General features: G+C 43.8%; 1 protein-coding gene across 1 annotated transcript; it reads left to right on the forward strand.

Moving 5' to 3' along the window:
- The first annotated feature begins 1,241 nt into the window (after window positions 1-1,241).
- LOC142794099 (cholinesterase-like) lies at window positions 1,242-17,402 on the forward strand. Its single transcript, XM_075885859.1, has 6 exons — window positions 1,242-1,315; window positions 1,632-2,609; window positions 3,145-3,729; window positions 6,455-6,825; window positions 13,278-13,522; window positions 17,239-17,402. Exons 2-6 carry the CDS (start codon window positions 1,658-1,660, stop codon window positions 17,393-17,395), a joined length of 2,310 nt encoding a protein of 769 aa, XP_075741974.1. The 5' UTR covers window positions 1,242-1,315; window positions 1,632-1,657; the 3' UTR covers window positions 17,396-17,402.
- Window positions 17,403-17,613: the final 211 nt, after the last annotated feature.

The raw sequence follows: 17,613 nt of genomic DNA on the forward strand, positions 1-17,613 counted from the left end.
TGACTGCTGAACCGAAGAGGTTCCGGACACGTACCATGAGGTGCTTTGGCACTATAGAAAAGGCTCAAAAAATATCCGGAACCTCACGTGCGTCTGGACAGACCGCAGGTGGTGAACCTGGGTTGGCTGCATACGGGCACCTTTACCAACCCCTAACATCTGCACCGCCTGTGGTCCGCGCGCACCCGTGGCCTGGCGGCCCTTTGTGTGAGCATGAACGGGCCGACATGGGGCATGTACTTTCGGAATGCGCAAAGAACGACGAGTGGCCACGAGGAAGGACGACACCAGCTGAAGGGTTCGTATGAAACAGCGCGCTTTGTTCAGCTCATGGAAAGCCGCCCTACTCGGCGGGGATCCTGAAGACCAAAAGTGGGCCATCCAGCAGGCCAGGGCCATCGCCGAGTACCTTAAAAAATGTACCTCAAACGGTGAATCTCTAGCATCTTAGCTACAAGCACAATCGTAGGGCCAATAAAGTTTATTTAACTCAACTCATCCACTGCACACAACTTCCACTAAACAGAGATAATGTAGCAGTAAGTTCAAGAAGTGACATGCGTGTTACGGTTTTAAAACAACCGTCACTCGACACTTTGTATAGTTATAAAAGGTGGTGGCTATACTACCACCTCAAACATTAAGCAAAAGTGTTTCAATAAGGATCATGGACACAGCATGTCTGATAGGCTTACAAAACACGGAAACACCTTAGCCTGACGAAGGCAATGCGACCCGCTTCGCTGTTTCATCAGTGTCTACGCAGCGCAGCAGGTTGATTTTCTTTTCTTTTTTTTTTCTTTTTCTTTTCACAAACGCAACTGGCACACGATTCATGGCCGATTCCTCTGGCAGGCTTAGTCATTCCGCTATGAACTAATTAAACGATACGCGCACAATACGTAGTAGGAATGAATTATCTACTGAACGTTTAATTTCGTTCTACCGTTCGAAACTACTTGATCTGGAAATTTTTTACATTATTTTTCTCACTTGTGCTTCCAAATTTCTGTATCTCTCGAAGTTTTGTAATATATTCTAAGTTTCTTTTTGTAATCTTTCAAAAAAAAACGTGTAATACCTCTTGTTTCTTTGTCAATTCCGCGTAGTCCAGACTGTATCATCCGCCCGACTCTTTGGCTGATGCCCATGAATGAGTAGATGCCAATCACCCAAGCATCATCATCATCATCATATCATCATCATCATCATCATCATCCATATAGTTGGCGTAAGCCACAGTTCAGAAGCCGGACAGAAGATCTGCGCTTCCGGCGGTTTGTCCACTTCCCGCTTCCTCGTTACTTCAGCGTCTGTAAGCTCGTGTTATCTTCTCGCCCGTCACGCTACATGCGCTCCTAAAGAAAACAGCGTTTTGTCTTTGGGTGAGCTTTCTTTTGGCCAAAATGTGTACTTGCAAGCTTACGGGTGAACTAATGATTCGTTAGGCCTGCCAAAGTCGTTACATTTACAACGACTCTCCAGTCACCTGTATGGCCTACAGCTGGCATTGCAGCCTCACTACATCGCGTAGCAGCCAAAGTTTTCTCGTTTAAGACATTCGCCAGGAATACCTCTATCTGTGTGTTCACCAATAACAGGTACTTTTCACATTTTTTCGCGCTCTCTAGGCAAATATCCCCGCGCGGAAGACACAATGAACGGAAGTGACCTCAAGAGTCGTCAGGCTCCACGTACGTTCCCGAGCCCTTCTTCCCCGGGTTCTCGCCCCCCTTCTTCGGGGTCCAAGCCTCCTCAACTGGGTGCATCCGCTCCTTTACTGCCCGTCCGGACCATCAGCGCTGCAAAGCTCCAGCAAGGCCCCGACCCCAAGGACGCCGACTCTAAGGACACCAACCCCCAGTACGCCGACAGGCAAGAAGCCGAAAAAGACGCCGAACCATCTTCGTGGAAGGACAAATCCGAGCGCGATGTTCTACCTGCTGACGGCAAAGACTCGATGGGAACGTCGGCTAGAAAAAGCTCCAGTGATGTGCAAGACTCTCAACGAGCCGACCCGGAAGCGAGTGGTTCACCCCTGCCGCAAAGTGGCGCTTACAAGCAAAAAGTGGGTCTGGTAGCGGCCGCCGTGCCAGCTGCTCCCAGTAGGGGTTCAGCTGCGCCTGCCGATTCGCAGAAAACCATAGAACCAAGAGAAGTGGCTGAATTGGCACCTGCGGACCTTGTCCTCAGCAGACCTTCTAGTACGCAGGAACTCTGGGTGCGGAAGTCTGACGCACAGAAGGCCAAAAGGACCAAGGTGATATTCGTGATGGTTGCTGTGATGGTGGTCATCGTTCTCCTCATAGGCGCCGTCGTACTTGTCACCGTAGTAGTTGGCACATGGCACAAGGCGTATCGACATTGCCTCGACTCTGACCGCGACTTGCTGGTCGAGACCACTCTGGGTGTCATAAGAAGTATTCGCGTTCACACAGAATATGGCGGCGGGGCTCGTACCTTCTTAGGAATACCGTACGCAGCCAATATTTCTGAGGGGCACTCGTTTGATCCGGCCTCGGTTGTCCACCGGCTTCCTTCACCATTTGCGGCTAGTCGAAAAGGCCCTGGTAAGCTTCCCGAAAGAAGTTCTCTTCTTATTTTGCTATGTACTAACTAGACCCAGCTCAAGTTTTACTGAAGCTACCGAAAGGCTAATGTACTCCCACAAATATTTCACGCCAGAAATGCTGGTAAGAAAATACGTCAGCCACTCTTGATGCTCCACATTGCTTTAGTGAAGCTGGCCGGCCAATGGTAAAAAGGCTTTTTAAGACAGAGATATTTTATAATTTAGACTTAGCCTACTCACCACCAACATCTGTGATGGTTCACTGGGGTGAAGCAAAAGCGCAATGGCGTCTATAAAACGCAACTTAAAAGCTTATAGTGTTATGCCCTTACGACTAAGACATTACTGGTTTATTCTCTTTGATTTATTGCTGCGTTCATTTCTTATGTCGAGAAAAGAACTTAAAAGCTAACGACTGCTTGAACCTTTCAGACAAGCAGTGTGAAAGTAAACTGCACAATATCGATGAAGAAGTTGGTATTTTACGAAGAAAGAAGACCTAATAAGCGAACTACACGCCAATGGATCATTTCAGCTGCTCGTCTTAGATAATCACGTGCTCTTTTTCACAGCCTGCGTGCAGCCGCTCATGTTCCCTCTGGGCCAGCACCATGCACATAATGTGTCCAAAGAGTGTCTGACCCTGAACGTCTACACGCCCAGTGGCTGCTCGCTTAAAAGGAAGGGTGGGGAACCACTGCCCGTGCTATTTTTCGTCACCGGCTGGCGCTTCTACACGCTCAACTGGAACGGCATGTTCGACTGGCACCAACTGGCCTCTCGCGGCCGGGTTGTAGTGGTGGTTCCCAACTACCGCGTGGGCGTCATCGGCTTCCTCAGTCGCGACGACAACGGCACCTCCAACATGGGCGTGAGGGACGTCCTGCTCGCGTGGCAATGGACCAGGACCCACATCGGGGCCTTCGGAGGAGACCCCAGTAACGTGGTGCCCCTGGGCCATGCATCGGGCTCGGCCATGATCAGCGAGCTGCTGCTGAAGCCCCGCCTGCTCAAGTCCCGGCGTGCCATTCTCTTGTCCCAGAGCATGTTCGCCCTGTTGCACAGCGACAGGAATACGGGATTCCTGAGGGCCCGGGCTGTAGGCCACCAGGCGAACTGTTGCTTGGAGCAAGAGTGTGCATCGATGCCCATGTCGGGTAACGTAATCCCCTGTATCCCCATAAAGTTAAGAAGAACGATGGGAGTTTGGGTAAGAACACCAAAATGACGCCGTTAGAACAGCCAATCTAATCATGTATCGATCAGCCCAAATCAACTCTTTGATAACACTCTTTTTTGTTTTTATCCTTCTTTTTCTTTAAAACTTTATTATTTATCCTTTACATGACGCGAATGCTATTCCTACGACGGAGCAGAGAGGTCGAGCCTCCTGTCCCTGTCGTGGGTGTACTGGACAGCCAGGAGTTGGTTTTCGTGAGCTGGTAATCCGATAAGCCTCTCGAAGCGTTCACGCGCAATACCGGCCCCAGTGTACCATCGTCTCAGAGAAGGTGGGCTAATGTGCATGAATTTTTGTAGCAGGCTCAGCATATTTTATTTTTCTATTTCTTTCGCTCAGTATACCTCTCCCTGATTAGAACCCGTGAATAGTTCGATATTGTTTGTAGTTGCGCAAGTTCCTGTAAGACTTGGGCGATTGGTTACTGTTGACTTACAGAATTTTAGCGTGGTGACTGAAACAAAATAACGATGGTCGAGCACTGTCCATCATCTTTTCTGTTTGCTTGTTTATCTTTCTATAGGAATCGAATCCGTTTCCCACTTTCAGTGGAGGCGAGAATGCTTGAGTCCCGTGTATTTAAATTTCTTTTCTGTTTGCTTGTTTATCTTTCTATAGGAATCGAATCCGTTTCCCACTTTCAGTGGAGGCGAGAATGCTTGAGTCCCGTGTATTTAAATTTCTTTTCTGTTTGCTTGTTTATCTTTCTATAGGAATCGAATCCGTTTCCCACTTTCAGTGGAGGCGAGAATGCTTGAGTCCCGTGTATTTAAATTTCTTTTCTGTTTGCTTGTTTATCTTTCTATAGGAATCGAATCCGTTTCCCACTTTCAGTGGAGGCGAGAATGCTTGAGTCCCGTGTATTTAAATTTAGGTGCACGTTAAACAACCTTTGGTGGTCGAATTTTTTTGAGCCCTCTACTGCGCCGTTTCGTATAGTCATTCCTTGGTTTTGGAAAATGAAACCTGAAGAAATATTTATTATTATTAATATTCACATTATTATTATTATTATTATTATTATTATTATTATTATTATTATTATTATTATTATTATTATTATTATTATTATTATTATTATTATTATTATTATTATTATTATTATTATTATTATTATTATTATTATTATTATTATTATTATTATTATTATTATTAGCAGTAGTAGTAGCAGTAGTAGCTTCCATGCGTGACCTTCTCTTTCTTAAAAAAACAGCGCCAATAACGAGGGACAAGAGAAAGAAGCAGACAGACAGCGGCACTGTCTGTCTCCTTCTTTCTCTTGTCTCTCGTTATTGGCGCTGTTTCTTTAAGTGAATCATGTCGTACCAACTCGCCCAAGCAACCACGTTAGCTTCTCTCTCTGGGCTGTGTTTGTACAGAATCTATCGAGAATTCAGCCCTCCTACAGCCTTCCACAAACTTTACACCGCAATCTGTCTTCCTCAAATTGAATATGCATCTGTGATCTGGAATGGTATTAATAAATCTGGCAGTGACACCATTGAGCGAGTCCAGAAAAAAATTATAAACATTTGAAATCATCGTTTCACTATAACTGACACTGAATTTCGTTCCAGCAGTGCCAGATAATTATCATTGTCATCGCTTCACTGCCGACGAAATCGCGCTGACCTATTACTTCTTTACAAACTAGTTCACGGTGCGATATCCTGCTCTTTGCTTCTCAGTTGTGCAAATTTTCGGGTTCCACGTAAGTTAACCAAAAATAATCGACTATTTGCCCACTAACTTCTTTCAACCCTGTATACTGTTCACAGAATGCTAAGTTTCTATAATGTTAACTTTCATGATCTTGGTGTTTTTCACAGTCAGCTGTCATTGTTGTCTCAGCTCGCACTCTTAAAATTGTTTTTCACAATGAAGAGAGTCTTCCCTTTTTCGTCTTTCAGGAAGGCTGCTGCATAGCTGCGTATATAAATATATATATATATATTTTTAATTTTCACTTCCTTTTCATGGTTCTCAACTTCTGTTTTAATTTTTTCTATTTTACGCAGATTTTTTTCCTGTGTTTTCACTTTTTTATATTTTTTAACAGTGTCAGTTGTGTATTGTTGTTTGTACTGTTTTATTTATGCGTGTGCCTGCACAATGGTTGTTCCAGGGCACGTTAAATGAATTATTATTATTATTATTATTATTATTATTATTATTATTATTATTATTATTATTATTATTATTATTATTATTATTATTATTATTATTATTATTATTATTATTATTATTATTATTATTATTATTATTATTATTATTATTATTATTATTATTATTATTATTATTATTAGTCCTCTGTTTCTGTCGTTTTACTCCCGAGTTCAAAAACTATATTTGTTACGTTTTGTCAGAAGCGATAAGTTTTCTTGTTATTTTTATGAAAAATAGGGAACCAATCAGGCGTACCACAGTTTATTTGTACAATTTAGCTTTAGGTTTTTTAAAGGAACACTTTGTCATTCAGTTGTCAATCAGTTGTGAAGTCTACACGTTTTGCACGTATTTACATAACTCGCTATTACTGAATTCCTTTTTGTGTACCATGACAAAGGACGTGGAAGTGTTGCTCACTCCCAAGATTTCATTGATTCTCCACGATTTTATTGATTCTCCTTTTTTTTTCGCAGCCATTGTGCGCTGCCTGTCCAACCTGAGTAGTTCCCACTTGTTGGAGACGCTAGGTGACAACTTCAGCCTGCCGACGTTGGACGCGACCAGTGAGCCCTTTGGTCTAGAGCCGCTGCAATTTCCCCGGGACAAGTACTTCTTCAGGGGGACGCAACTGCTTATGGGCACCAACCTCTACGAGAACGACAACCTGCTTCGCGCTTGGATGACGTCTCAGAATCTGACCGAGTCGTCGTTCCAGGTGGTGCTCGAGCGTTTTCTCGAATACATGCGATTTCAAAGCAGGTTCTACGACTGGATTATGGCGTACGTCGGAAGCGACTCGTCTAGAGAAGAGAAGTTTACCAGAGGCCTCGAAATAAGCTCGAAGGTAAGGTGATTAATGCAAGGATTCCGAGAAAATAAAGGGAAATGGTGATTCGGAAACTCCCTACTGAGAAATCGTGAAATGTTCATTCGAACTATGAAACGTGTATGGTATTCCTTCAAACGGATAGTCGCATTGAGTGAAATTCACCATGAAAAGTCATTAGGTCATTATACTGCCTGTGTTATTCTTCTTCGCCACTGTGTTAATTCAACAAACGCTGTATCAACTTTGCTATAAACCTAAGTGAGGGTTGCAGTACTCATAGATGAAAATAAATAAATAAAAGTCTCATAGTCATTGCACTCTGTGAACGTATGTAACAGCAGCGGAGCTGACTGGGGCAAAATCCCCTCTGGGAGACATTTCAGGGATGCCTAAATGATCGGTACTATAACCCGCCGTTTCATCGTCGCACGATGCCGTGTTTTGGCTGGTAGCTCGCTTCGTTTCCGTTAATGTCCATTTTCACATTATTCTATTTCTCTCACTTGTTTTGAGTTCCTGCAACATTCCTAACGGGCAGCGTCGGCCCGGCTTCTCTCCTCTTCTCTTTTACGCTGATCGGCATTCTGCCATAATTCTGCCGGCTCAAAGGGTACATGTTTGATGAATGCCTTCACCTTCTATCAGCTGGTTGTCTAGTACAATGGCCAGACACTTTTCTTGCCCTTTTATCTCTCTCCCCCATGACTTTGAGCCATCCTCACTTATTCATTACCGTAATGTGTCTTTCCTATACACACTCAAACAACTGCTCAACTCCGATTGGTTCAGATATATTCGCAATCAGTAAGCGCGTATGTATGTTTAAAACACTTGCGTTCGGAGCATGATTGCCTAGGCTCGAAGCCCACCTAAAAAAATGTGGCTTCATTATGACTCGTCTTACAAAACAAGGGTGCGGCTAGATAGAGGGGCAACTTTGATATTTATTTATTTATTTTATTTTATTTATACATACTGTCGATCCCATCAGGGATCTTTACAGGAAGGGCATATTGAGTTATTACAATATGACAATACAAATATCAAATATTCAATTATACATAAAAAATATTGGCGGTTAACAAAGGCAGACGAGAAGACGTAATAGTACATCATAATAATAGTACATCCTAATACGTAAAAAAAGGGGTGATCAAAGAGGTGTATAATGGCAAAACTGAAGTAAAAAATACATTTATGTAAAAATGGTGCAAATAAACGAAGTAACAGTATGTAGGATAAACGAAATTATGCGTACAGTGTAACAGCAAAAAAAAAAGTGAACAATGAGGCATACAAAGGAAAAACAGGAGCAAAAAACGCACTGATGTAAAAAAAGTTATACAGAAGTAAGGATGATACAGGAGGCTCATAACTGGGCAGCATGTAGCTGATCTTCAAGCAATGTTAAAAAGGAAGATAACGTCGCGCTTGTTGTTACGCTAGGATCCAGCCTGTTCCATTCGCGTGTCATTAAATGAAAAAAATGAATATTTATGACTTTCCGTATGGATGACATGCTCATGTATCGATAATGCGTGTTTGTGCAGCGTTTGTCGTGTTTGAGTTAAAGATAAGTATTTTGAACTGTCAATCTTTATGTCTTTGTGAATTATCTGGTACATCATTTTTAATCGCGCAAGCTTGGCTCGGTTTTGTAAGGTGAGGATACCGGCCTGTTTCAGTAATTCTGTGGGTGAATCTTTTAGCCTATATTTATTATAAATGCATCTTAGTGCCTTCCTTTGGACTGCTTCGAGTTTGTATATGAGTTCTTTAGTGGAAGGAAACCAAACAACGTTAGCGTACTCCAAAGTTGATCTGACAAAAGTTTGGTATGCTAATAGCTTTGTGGGGGGGGGGGGGGGGCTAGTCTCAGATGTCTATTTAAAAAAAACAATTTTTTCAGTGCAGACGAGGTGGGGTTTAACGTGCCAAAACCACTTTATGATTATGAGAGACGCTGTAGTGTAGGACTCCGGAAATTTCGACCACCTGGGGTTCTTTAACGTACACCCAAATGAGCACACGGGCCTACAACATTTTCGCCTCCACCGAAAATGCAGCCGCCGCAGCCCTGAATTCAATCCCGCGACCTGCGGATCAGCAGCCGAGTACCTTAGCCACTAGATAGAGGGGAAGCGTAGTTTTTTTTTTTATTATTTACTAGGCACATAAACGCTTACGCGTTGAAAAACTTTACGCAGAACCTCCTTCGGAAGTTATGTGAGTGATGCGTCAGCGTATATTTTACTGTGGGAAACCTTATAGTCGTGGCCCTCCCTGAAAGCTTAACCGGCATTCCCTGGAACCTTGTTGCACGTCATCGACCCGGCTTCTTTGACCTTATTTCTGGCGCTCTTCAACGTCTAAAACTGTCCAGCGACAGGCGCATCCCACGCACACTTAACGAATTTTTGTCAGTAAATATTTTTGCAAAGTCTGAATTTTCTTGGTACGTGCACTGTTCTATGCCGGCCTTGCATCTTAACTTATCTTAGGCGTTCCTCTCCGCGGCGTTTACACCACCTATGCGCATGCGCGTCTCTACCGCTCTCTGTTCTCTCTAAAACTCCCCCTCTCTCGCCTCGCAATGCCGACGGAGGCCACATCATTTTTTGTTATTATTGAAAAACTTGACTGGTCGAGCTGCACAACTGTTCACTAGCCACCCGTACATATACATAGGCACTAGGTCTTGACCTCCAATGTAGTGCCGGTGAGGGATTTGTGCGTTGTTGAACAATTAAAATTCGCAGCGTATTCAGTAACTGAAAGCGGACTGCGGGTCTCTGTGTCCAATCAGAGTCTTCTGTCTCTCTTTGCTCATTAGCAGCTATTGGCATGTTCCAGTTAAAACACGCACTCCATCACTGCGTGCTTTGCGCCGCCCCAGGTTTCTCTCCGGTGCAACGCCGCGATGAGCGCCAGCGTCAATAGGGAGTTTTAGAATAGCGCCCCGTGAGCCCTTGCGGTGCGGTCGCTGCCACTGCGCATGTGTCGTAACGCAAGTCGGCGTTCGCGTTCGCGGACCGCACGCAAAAAATTCGAAATTGCGTGCGGTAATGGCGGCCATCATGTGGCCCGCAAGGGCTGGTTTCGAGGCTACGGGCGGTGATGGCGGCCCGCATGTGGCCCGCAAGCGCTGCTTTCGAGGTTACGGTGTGGCTGCGGTCGTGCGTTGCGGTTCGCAGCAGGGCAAACGCTATTCTAAAACTCATATGGCGCCCGTTACGCCAGCAGCGCTTGCAAGCGGTATTCTAAAACTCCCTAATGTCGTCGCCAATGTAATCGTTAGCACCCGCTGATTCGCATCTACGTATGGTTCCCTTTAGCGAGATATGGCGTAGTGTTTTCGCCAGAGAGTCGTTCTGGCGGCAGATGGAGCGTTATAGCACCTCATGCAGACACCGACCACTTGGTGGGACGTCAAACAAAAGTTGTGCGGTATAATGGCTCATAATAAGGGTCTCAGCTTTTTCGGCTGCTTTTTGCCATATGTTGTGGTGATGCAAACGCACCAGGCAAGCGCATTTTATCTCGGAAGGCTGCTGTTTTAATACATGAGAACCAACCAAGCGGGTGCACCATACCAAAATCACCAATAAATAAGGTACACCGAAAGGCCGAGGGGCTTGCTCATGAAATGCGTGGCTTTTTCTGTTTGGATTTAAGGAGAAAGCTGTCTGTCCGTCCGTCTCTCTGTAACGTAACACTGATTGATGAAAAGAAACAAAGAAGTAATTAAATTTTCTTTGTTGGCAGCGTTGGGTTTTAAACCCATGGCCTTACGATGTGAAAGAGAAGGCCTGAAGTACTGGGATCAGGGCCCAAGCTGACAAATTAAATTATGCTTGAACCGTATGAATTTTTATTGTTGGGAACGTGAAGAAGAAATTTTAATAAATTTTTAAAGTAGAATTTCTAATCAGCGCATCTATACAGTGAATTTCAATGCCTTATTGACTAGGCTTTACGCTGAATGTTGTACGAATTCAATATATTTTAACCACATGAATGCGAACTGCTCATTACACGAAAAAGATTTTACTTCAAAAGAATCTATTAAAGACATTGCTTTGCTTCCAACTCAAGCGACTATGCTTCCAAGGCTAGTGTCTTAACAAGGCGGCATGGCCATGTTTGCAGATTGTCCATATAATTAGATCACATAAATCACAATGCCAGCGACACAGGAAGCAAAAAGTAAAACGAGAACATCTTCTATGAAGGCATCGTTGCATTATTTGATGACAGTGGAATTAAATCCCATATCCCCTACATGCAAACATCCAACTTTGTGAAAATTAATCTTAAATATAAGAATCCGTCATATTGGCAGCATAAAACAAATGTAATGTGAAAGCTTGGTTCGCGTATATCGCAGTGGTGGAGTAAAAGCCCTCCCTGGGAAAACAGCAGAGGCGAGCGCAGAGTTCTTCATGAGGGTGGGAGGGAGACAGAAGATTTACCACAGCACCCTCCCCTTTCCCAACTCAAAGTATACGGTGCACATTTTGCCTCTCCTCCCCTTTTAGTGCCAAGAGAGGGGGGAGCGCCCCGCACGCCTACGAAAATATGTTAATCTGATATGGAGGATCTACACACACAGGGCATTCAGACTTCACTGGAAATGAGTACTAAGCCCGCATTTCAATGATGGTGAATTGAGCCTTCCATTTGGTCGCCCGCAATGTTGGCGAATGTTAGCAAGGTAGACAATGACGCCGGGCTAATGTTGCGCGGTGACGGCGTTCTAGTTGAGACTACTACCGTGGAGTTCCTTGCAATAACACTCTCAAGGTGCCCTATGCATTCGCCTAAGATTACTCCCGGTGATGGCCATCGTCTTTCTATTTCTCTTTTTCGATTGCATTGATCCCCCCGCTTCCGAAAGCTTCCTGCTCCTAAATGTGACGTTCAAGTACGTAATGTCACAGTCACCTCATTATGACATCATGTAATTTGACTATCTGTGGCGTCATGATGGCTTTACAGGTGCAGGTATTACATGGTGATAATTTTCTACATCATTCGTATTGAGAAACACGGTCACTATTGTCATCTTCGGTGAGGTAATAAATGCTCTCGCCTTGAAACTTTGCCCTTATTCCGGGCATAAATAATTTCCAAAAAAGATTCTCCTTTGATTATGAGGATAAACCAAGCGGATGGCCTTTAAGGCTAATCAAGTGTACGAATGTTCACACTTTCAGATGTACACATCTTAGCGATTGCTTTCTTTGTGCAGCTCTAAAGCGAATTGTATTTTTTTCATGATAACCGGTGATAAAGGGTTTGAAGCAGCAACAATGAATTTGCTTGTCTGCAAGCAGACGCATGCTATAGCATCTTCCTTCTACGTTAAATTCAGAAGTTATTCGGCATTAGTACAATACCGAGAGTGGTAATGTCAATCCGCCACACAAGGAGAGAAACAGGTGAATTCTTGCTGGTAGAGCTAAAGCATAAACGAGCTGTTCAACCCCCCAAACGTGAGCTCAGAGCGGAACAGAACGCAACGGGATTGTATACAATTCCGTTGCGTCCGTTGCGTATACAATCCCGTTGTCGCCCTATCTAACTGTATACAGTTAGATAGGGCGACAAATATTAACTGTCTGTTAAGCCGCTATATTGAACTCGCACAACGATACGCCCGATTTTAATCCAGGCGCGATTTGGTGGCGCCACCTAGTTAAAGCAACTACAAGTGCGAGTTCTTGCTCGCGCCGAATTTCGAATAAGTGTCGGTGCCCTTATTTGTACGACATCTTATGCTGGAACGTCTTACGCTAGAATTTCCACAAACTAAACTTTAAGCCAATCATCTAGCTTGGTATCATTAGGCGAAACCAGCTGACACAAACAGGAATTCCTGAAGTAAGTTTTTGTGAATTTGTATCTTTATAAACAGCATCAGAAGATCACTACGTGTATGCTAGGGCGTACGTGGTTGTTAGAAGGTGAAAGTGAAGCACATTCTCCTGGTAAGGGGCTGAAGATTCACAGCATACCAGTTTTCAAAAAATTTCGTTAAACCACAGGGGCAAAAATACAAAAAAAGAAAAAAAATAGTTATGTGCTCATGACGTCAGCTGTGCAGATTGCGGTGCGAAATTTACGAATCAAACTATGACCTATACTCCCTTTTCTATTAAATATTGTATCATGAAGAAAATACTTGGAGTAAAGTTTTCAGACTATAATTTATCAATCCAAACCGATCCATTCTTCCGCTTCAGTGTCTGTTGATAGTCCATGCACCTTCATTCGTCGAAGTGTTAACCTTGCTTTGATAGAAAGTAAAAGCACGCAAGAGGAGGACAAAGAAAAGGCCTACAGACACACTTTGTCTTCGTCTCTGTCTTCGTCTTGTGCCCTTTTTAGATCCTATCTTCTTTTACGGGCTTGCCCAAAAGTCACCACAGTGAATCTGTCTTGACCATGATACTTTCGCTTGACAGATCATCCACCATTGCGCATTGACGCACTTCGCGAGCGAGGCCTCCAAGTTCGGGGCTGAGGTGCGCTTCTTTGTGCTGGACGAAGATTGGAGCGCCATAAAGAACCGCGTCCACCACCACTCGTCCTACGGCGACGACCTCTACTTTATATCGGGGTCCGTGCTCGACGAAAAGGACATCACCGCTGCACAGCGGCGACTCGCCGAGGAACTCATGGACAACGTGGCTGCGTTCGCCCACACTGGGTATGTACCGTCCAAGTCAAAAGTACCAATGCGACGCTTCTATAGAAAACATTGGCCCCGTATCTGCAAGTTTTCCTGCAAACGTCGTCGAAAGATGACAGTCTTGCGTCTGGAGAGTGTCAAGAAAACGTTTATTTGATGTTCTACGCGAGAAAATTAATGAATTGCATTCTGGAAGCGCTGCGTTAGAAAGTTTTGATCCGTGCAACGAAGGCGAACGAGCGCGTCGAGGCACGTTAGACACGAGCGCCATCTGGCAGTTATCTGCGAAAACGAAGGAAGGCGTGAGCGCCTGCAGAGAAAGATGCGCGTCTGTCTCGAAAGCGATAAGGGGTAGAACGCAAAGCGACGGGCAGGTGCCACCATCGTGTCGTCTTAGCAAAGCGTTGGAAACACTTGCTTTTTGAGCATCGCGTTGCACTGTCAGCGCAGTGTGATAAACGTTACGGTCCTTAGAATTACTTCTGTGTGCCTTCTCTAGTATAAAGGCACCCATACATAACATCGACGTATTGTGGTATCTCAGATATGCGCAACAATTGCTTTTTATTTGAAAATCGCACAAGTATGAACTCTGAAACTTGAGCAATATTGGTGGGCGCTGCGGATGGAGTTGGCCGTTTGAGGTACCGTTTCGTGCCTATAGAGAGATCGTTACCGCCGACAAAGAGACAAATGCACAGACAGCCAGAATTTTAGCATCGAAGGTCCCAAAATCTTTAAAATACATGGGATAGCAACCTGGGAGCTTTTGACCTCCTTCCAACACCCAACACCCTATACATCATGTGCCGTGTCTTGTCCCTGATTGTTTCTGGGCCTTCGCATTCAGTTTCATAGCGGGTTTACTATTTTTAGAATAAATAATCAGTGTATCGCAAGAGATAGACAAAAGTTCCCAAACCTGGTGAATGTAATGGAACTATAGGTTGACTAGAAAAGTAAAAATCCCCAGCAAGAAAAGTGATGTAACACAATGCTGAAATATTAACTTTTTCGGACACTGCGATCGCTTTGCCTCTGACGTGGTCGACTCGGGATGACAAGTTGGTAAAATGTGCTTTTATATTTAGTGTACGCAGCAATATAAACATTCGTTAAAGAAAAAAATAGTGAGAAACAAGCTAAGGGAAGCATAATATGGCAGTGATCTACAACTGAGCCAAGGATTGATGAGAAATACAGTTCAGTTACAACAATATTTCACAAATGAATAACTGTATGCGTTCAAAAATAAATGAATGCGTACGCATGTCGAGAAATAAGGTACCTAAGTGTGCATTTTAAGTTGCTCAAGTAACAGTGTCGAACCCCAACTGTGACGAAGACAAAGGCACAGAACTTTTGAAAGAACACTGCGGACTATTCCGCAGTTTATTATATCACGGGGAGTTCGTGTATTTTACTTAATAAAAAATTTAGATGATTAAAATTGAAATTGCAAGCAAACCTCTTCCGTAATTAGGCATTAGTTATAAACCTTAAACTTATCAATTTTTATTGCATTGTTTAATAAGTAACCTATAGAAGTCTACGTTAAATTATCATTCAACAGCTTCATTCCTAAAAGGATGTTGTGTCAGTAACGTCACAGTTTATAATATAATCAGGGGTTTTAAGTACTGAAACCATTACATGAATATGAGAGACACTGTAATAGAGGGCTCTGGAAATTTCGACCATCTGGTTTTCTTTAACCTTCACTGAAATCACACAGTACACCGAACTATCATTTTGCCTCTATCAAAATGAAACCGCCGCGGCTGCAATCGAACCCGCAACCATCGGGTAACGTCGCATGTTAACCTCCATGTAAAAGTGGCTGTCAGTAATGCAAATTGCTCCATTTTGTGTTTATGTCTGTGCTTATCGAGCATCTCTGAGGTGGTGTAAGCTGTTCTGAGAACTCCTCTTTGTTCCTAGAATGGAATTAAACAGTCTATATGCAAAATTGCGCTCAAGACTTCATTCATTGAATAGTGGTGAACGGGTTCATATAAAAGTCCATATCGGTTGTCGAATAAGTGGTCATAGCCCACTATACGTTGGAAGCATGAAACTTCTTGGAACCACATTCAAAGCTTTTTAAAAATGGCATTCCGTTTGTTGTACAGGTTTTTTTTTTCAGGCAACAAGTTCCAAGGCGATTGTAAAGCCTTATCATAACTAAAACGTATATTTACGGTACCTACGAGACATACGACACATTTTTGTACCTCGGTATCGTACGAATGAAAAGTGGAATACAGCATTCCTGTATCATCACACACGCGAAAATATCGAATCAAAAAGCGGTTACATTTGTAGTTTTTGTTATCTATCTTGTCATAGATATCTGGCTTAAGAAGCGTAATTATTGTGTTCATAAACAGACGTCTGCCTTTGTTTTTTTTACCTATAAAAACATCGTGCACTGTAATTTTTTATTTATTTTGTCACAGATATTTCGGATAAGAAGCTGTAAATATACTGTTCGCAAAAAGACGTCTGTCAGTTATTTAACTTACAAAAGCATACCACGCATTTGTAATTTCTTTCTCCATTTACGTAGCCTATACCGTCGTTTGAGTCTAGGTGTCTAATTATTAAACTAGTCCACTGACCAACTTATTCTGTTTGTACAGAGCAGCTATGTAATAATTACCTGAGCCCTGTCAGACCTTTTTCACTCCGCCGTGGTAGAGCAGTGGTTATTGGCCGCGAGGTCCTCTGCTAGAGAGGCCAGCGCTGCGATCGTTTTGACGTCATAGATAGGATAGTAGTTGTGCAATACGGCAGCTTTGCTTTTGCGACACCACGTTCATCGGCTCTTAGTCGCAATTTTACAATGCAAATTAGACACCAGAGTGCCACCGGGGGCACCGATTGATTGTTTGCTTGCCCGCACTATCAGTTCATACCGGTTATTTAAGCACTGAGCTTCAAAACAGAGGGAAGCACGCACGCTGTCCACAGCAAAATCGCAGGAAATGCGATTTTCTAGCAGACAAAGCCCACCCGGCATCCTATGAGTGAGGTCATCACGTAGGCGGCACCACGGTATGTCCTCGAGGCCAATAGTGCTCGGCTGCTCACCCGGAGGTAGCGGGTTCTACCCCCGCCGCGGTGGTCACATTGCGATTGAGGCGAAATGGCGCAGATTCATGTACTGTGCGATTGCAGTGCACGTTTAAAAACACCAGATGGTCAAAACTTTCGGGGCCCTCCAATGCGGTGTCTGTCATCATTATATCGTGGATTTAAGATGTAAAACCTCAGCTACTGTTATAATTAAACCTTCTTTCAGCCCCGCCGCGGTCGTCTAGTGTTCAAGGTACTCGGCGGCTAACCCTCAGGTCGCGGGATCACATCCCGGCTGCGGCGGATGCATTTTAGATGGAGGCGAAAATGCTGTAGGCCCGTGTGCTCCGATTTGAGTGCACGTCAAAGAACTCCAGGTGGTCGAAACTTCCAGAGCCCTTTGCTACAGCTTCTATAATAATCATACGGTGGTTTTGGGACGTTAAATCCCACACATCATCATCGTCAACCTTATTTTCAGGGCTTGTAACCTTCCACCTAATTGTCAAGCAAAGGAAATGTGCTTATGACACAAGATCTCTGCCCTTCTTCCCCCTACTTTCCTACGCAAATAAAAAAAGATAAAATCCAGCGGATTATGCTTCCTTGCTTACCTAAACATAAAAGAAACTCAATTCTTCCCTCTCTCTATGCAGGAAACCCGGTTACGTGAAAGGCGTCGGCGAGTGGCCGCTGCGATCAGTGGAGGGCGAAGAAGTGGTCCTACTCAGCAGCAATGGCAGTCGTGTGAAACTACACTGGTGCAAACAATCATGCGGTATTTTAATGAGCATTATTAAAAATCGACATTAGAACGTGCCCGTGCGTTGTAGTGTCCTTTGTGACCTTGATCAAGACTTAATTTTAGCTTTCTGCAATTTGCATAGAGAACTTAACAGCAAGGCTGCACAATGATAATGATGGCAGCTATAAAGCACAGGCTACGCATCTTTTGGAGAGAAGTGATCTTCTTGCAGTGGCTATGGTCGCTGCAAACAAATTTAATTTACATAAACATATATTTGTATTAC

The sequence above is a fragment of the Rhipicephalus microplus genome, chromosome 2 (assembly GCF_043290135.1).
Source record: "Rhipicephalus microplus isolate Deutch F79 chromosome 2, USDA_Rmic, whole genome shotgun sequence".
NCBI lineage: Eukaryota > Metazoa > Arthropoda > Arachnida > Ixodida > Ixodidae > Rhipicephalus > Rhipicephalus microplus.